The 4,923-nt window shown below is 37.0% G+C and overlaps 1 protein-coding gene across 1 annotated transcript; it reads right to left on the minus strand.

Moving 5' to 3' along the window:
- Positions 1 to 1,780: 1,780 nt before the first annotated feature.
- On the minus strand, positions 1,781 to 4,570 carry LOC102193327 (uncharacterized). The gene is made up of 4 exons (XM_005749018.1): positions 4,305 to 4,570; positions 3,860 to 4,177; positions 2,529 to 2,682; positions 1,781 to 2,400 (listed from the first exon to the last, which is right to left on the minus strand). The coding sequence occupies exons 1-4, from the start codon at positions 4,333 to 4,335 to the stop codon at positions 2,235 to 2,237; spliced, it is 669 nt and encodes a 222-aa protein (XP_005749075.1). The 5' UTR covers positions 4,336 to 4,570; the 3' UTR covers positions 1,781 to 2,234.
- Between the last annotated feature and the right edge of the window lie 353 nt (positions 4,571 to 4,923).

The following is a 4,923-nucleotide window of genomic DNA, read 5'->3' on the forward strand; positions in this document are numbered from 1 at the left end:
CCACTGCGGATCGTGACAACCTCTTCTCCAAAGTCAGCTTGGTTAGGAACAGAATATCATCACAATATTGTTGGATTATTGAAGGAGTACTTTGATGACCTCTTTAATCCCACTGACACTTCTTCCATAGAGGAAGCAAAGTCTCAGGACGAGGAGGACAACTCGTTCATCACTGAGGGTGAGGTCACTGAAGGAGTTAAATAACTCCTTGGTGGTAGGGCCCCTGTGGTGGATGTTATTTGCCCTGAGTTCCTGAAGGCTCTGCATGCTTTAGGGTTGTCTTGGTTGACACGCATCTACAATTTTGCTTGGAGATCAGGGGTGGTAACTCTGGATTGGCAGACCGGGGTAGTGGTTCCTATCTTTGGGAAGGGGTTGACTGGAGGGTGTGCTCCAACTATTGGGGGATCACACTCCTCAGCCTCCCTGGAAAAGTCTATGCCGGGGTGCTGGCAAGAAGAGAGTCTGTTAGTTGAACCTTGGATAAAGGATACAGCTTGTAGCCTCCAGCTTGCACTGAAGTGGTTCACAGCCGAGTGTGAAGCAGCAGGAGAGGGGAGCGGGAGATTGACTGATGGATTAGTGCTGCGGCTGCAGTGATATGGACGTGTACTGGTCTGTGGGGGTGAAGCTCTTGATTGACTGGTCTTTCTATGTCTTTACCCTCACCTATGGTCACAGATACAAGTGGCAGAAATTAGGTTTCTCTGAAAGGTGGATGATCTTAGGGGGAGAAGTTCAGCCATTCGTAGGGGCTCAGAGTAGAATTGTCAACCAGGATGCCTCCTTGTCGAGGTGTCCAGGGCATGTCCCACTGAGAGGAGGCACCGGTATTGGTAGGTGTATTGGTACATATATTGTATATTACCAAGGTATATGTACCAAAATACCTATATTGCATATAGGTATATTGGTACATCTTTAAGAGAGAAATCAAATACCCAAGTAGTATCACTGCTAAATATGAAATATATAAAATACAGAGAGATTTTATAATGTCTGAAATGAAAAGTTTTATTATTTTAACATTAAGTGTAACGAAATCAACTACAGTACAACGTGAGTAGTAATTAACCTGGAATATTCTGACACTTTCTCTGAGAATGGAAACAAAATAGTATCAGTCAAGACCCAGTAAACTAAATATTTGGACAACTGTATGCTACAGTTCATATACATCACTAATTCAAGGGTAATATTGCTGAATTCTACCTTATAGTTTAGTCTGTTTCTAGTGTTGAGCCAGCAGCACTAGAATTTTAATCAACCTGATATGACATATTTTAATGCCCTACAACGCCCAAGTACTGACACATTGTTGTGATACTGATTTCACAATAAGGGGGTGAGGTATTTGCATTTCTTCATAACCTGTAACAGCAATAAACCATTTATCATATAAAACTTCCAGACTCCACAATTTAAGTATAATTAATGTCGCTAATACAAAAACAGCAAAAGTACATGGTAGTCAATGACTGTTTTACTGCAAATTTATTTATATATTTTCATAATCATCAGTCTAATTCATGTGGAAATTCAGGGACCTGAAACACACCTTTTTAATAATCTTGGGCTACATTCTTAGTCATCATCATCATTATTAAAACAATCCTCTTGATTGGCTCTCGTATGACTCTCCATATATCTGTATAGTGGACTAACATGACTAGGTCTGAGTCAGGAATGCCGCAAAGGAGATATGTCCACTTAGAGGTAAATAAAAGTTAAATACCTGGTACTCTCCATCAGTTTATAGAAGTGAAGAGGGCCTTAGATAGACGGTAAAATGTCTGAAGTTTGTTTACATTTATTTCCACTACCTAAGACAATACCATAAGTCCTTTTATTTTCATTGATCGTGATAATCATCATTAGCTGCCTTCTGAAAAGCTTTGTTGGTTTTAATGTCAATATTTTGTATAACTAATGTATACAAAATTGTGTAACTACTATATGAAAAGTTGATCTGATAAAGCAATCAGCAATCATAATTAAAACTGTTATTTCAATGGTCTTGTAGACTCTTCCAAACTCTAGTATTTCAAATAAATAACAGACCACTTTGGTCAGTATTGCATGAGTCATTCTGCAGTCTGACATGTTATGCCCTACCCTCTTCACAAACAGGCCCACATGATCGAAGAACTTTGGCCAACAATTAAGCCACAAAGCTGCTATCTCAGAGGCATCATTCTAACTTCCACAGAACTACCACAGTAAAATTCAGGTCACTAACACGCATGGTAAATTCGCCTGCAATGAATATTTTTCTTCTGGTTGACATATTTTTTGTATCTTCTTCTTGTGCATTTAACAGCTGTGCAAATGATTATCAACAAGGCCAGAAAAGAACTCCAACGCAGTAATATGTACCACAGTGGCAGTCCCGTCAATGATCTAGAAAAGAAAAGGGGAGTAGGGCAGGTTTTCAGACCGCATCTTATGGTGAAATTTCAACAAATTTAAATTCTCTTTTCAGCCTTTAGTGATTCTTCCATAAAGTAAAAAGTAGCATATTGACTAACCTGATGAAAAAAAAGCCTTGAGTGGTTTCATTCAGTTGTAAAGATTGATTTCTTGTGTTATCACTGATGTTCATAATAACTAGGCAGGAGGTCAGAGTTGGTGTTGTGACTGTGGTTGTGCTCATTCTGTCTGCACAGTCATAAATTGGTTGACCTGGTAATGAAAAAGAAAAGATTACAATGATAATGCTTTATAGACCTTGAGGATGAAGCTTTTACAGCATTGTAAAAACAAGAGAGAAGAAAACAGACGTTGTTGTTTAGAATATTTCATGGTAACTTTAAACTCTGTCTTTTATGTTTATTGTGTTTTTATGCTTAGAATATAATACTAATGACCTGATTTTTGTTAATAAAAAAATAGAATGACCCTAAGGAAAAATTGTACATAAAGGGTTTGTACATACGGTCATATCTGTTATAACCTCTAGGAGTCACTGAAGTCAAAACTTACACACGATGTCTTTAATCCTTTCTTCCAAGCAATAGTTTACTATACTACACACACGCAGACATGCACGCATGCATGCACAAGTTGCATAAAAAAAATTATTAAATGCCATTTTAATTTCATAATAAATTTTTGGCTTTAAAGTGTCACAAATGCACAAATAGTCTATTTTTTGCCACTAATATATGAGGCTATGAATATTGTAATCTTTTTCATGGGACATTTATGAATGGTGTAAATCATAGGTGTCAAACTCTGGCCCGTGAGCCAAATTTGGCCCGCAGCCTAATTTAATTTGGCCCGCAAAGCCATACCAAATTATTATTAGAGCTGGCCAACTGGTATTATACAGCTAATATATATATATTGTTTAGTATTAAGCTTTGCTTGTTCCATATTCAGTTTTTCAGCAAAACTTGTTTGAGTCCATAAGAAGACATTCATTCTTAAATCTGGAGGAAGATTTTTTTTCAATAAATATTAATGTTAGCCCGCGACTTTGTTCCAGTTTTGAATTTTGGCCCACTAAGTTTAAATTAATGTCTTAATGTTTAAAAAATCTCATTCTAAATTAAAAAAACAAACTAACTAAATAAATTATCACTATGGGAACAGAACCACGTCCATGCTCAAACATTACAACAGAACACTTGCCATGTTTTAAAATGAAATATAGTAATTGACTTGTTGTTTTAGTCATTGTATATTGTCAGTAAATATAAATAGTTGTTATAAAAATGCTGCATGTTTTTTGTTTTTTTTTGTTTTTTTTTTTACATTTTTTACATTTGTTCTAAAAGCATTTTGTTAATCAGTAAATCACTGTAAAGACAGTTCTCACATTTATATTTGCACAATGGAATATCATATTTGTTCTTACCCTGAATATTAACAACATAGATACAGCTGCTGTTTGCAGGCATCAGAACCTGCACAGAGATGAGCTCACTCTTCTCACTGCTTATGTCATTACTGCCAATACAGAAATAACTACAGTCCTTTTGAACTGCGCCACAGTGAAGATACAAGTCTGAAGACTTATGGAGCAGGAAGTCCTTTCTGTCAATGTGCTGATACCAGGCATAACGAACACCAGTGCCCTTTGCACAACCACAGCGTAAGGTAACTGACTTCCCCCAACATGTTGGCCTGTCCACCAGAGAGCTCAGGGGCCAAAGTCGGGGCTTGGACACTGGAACTGACACAAAAAAAGAAATGTCAGTCCAGTCAGCTTAACACCAAACAGAGGCTGTGATGCAGCATATTTCACTGTTATTGTAAAATAATGTTTATTTTCTAAGTTGCATAACGTCTTTTATTCTTACCTTCAGTGATAATCACTTTGACTTGGGTCATGATGTCAGCATATATCTTATCAATCCCAACCCAGTACGCTCCAGCATCATCAAATCGGAGATTTGTGACTTTCACAAACAGCCCCCTTCTGTTTAAATCTATCACTTGGGACCTGTGTGTGTTTCGACTGTTTTCTGAGTCTGCCACAATCTCACAATTGCTTCTGGAGGGCCCTCTACACCAATACTTTTTGCTGTACAGAAAATGATTTATGCCATACTTGCATTTAAGGATAAATTCACCTCCAACATGGGCTGTGATCTCTTTATCACATTCAAGCTGAAGACTTGCTGAAATACAAGGCAGACAGAAAGAAAATCCTTGTAGTCTGGTAAATCATAAAAATGTTATTCAGTTTTTAATTCGAATTAATATGAGTTTGCAGTTTACCTTCAAATTTTGATTGTCAGATAGCACAAATGCTAGAATAATTGTCACTAAAAGCCCGAGAAAAAAACACAAGCAAAAAAACCACCTCATGAGTACTTGAGAGATGGGGGTAGGTGTTGTCAAACATCCTGTGTGCATTTACAACACTTTTCTTTCATTTAACAGTGTGTAAAGTAAATATATATACAGTGTATATAT

Source organism: Pundamilia nyererei, unplaced genomic scaffold (assembly GCF_000239375.1).
Source record: "Pundamilia nyererei isolate P.nyererei 1_Seehausen unplaced genomic scaffold, PunNye1.0 scaffold00235, whole genome shotgun sequence".
In the NCBI taxonomy this organism is placed as follows: Eukaryota; Metazoa; Chordata; class Actinopteri; order Cichliformes; family Cichlidae; genus Pundamilia; species Pundamilia nyererei.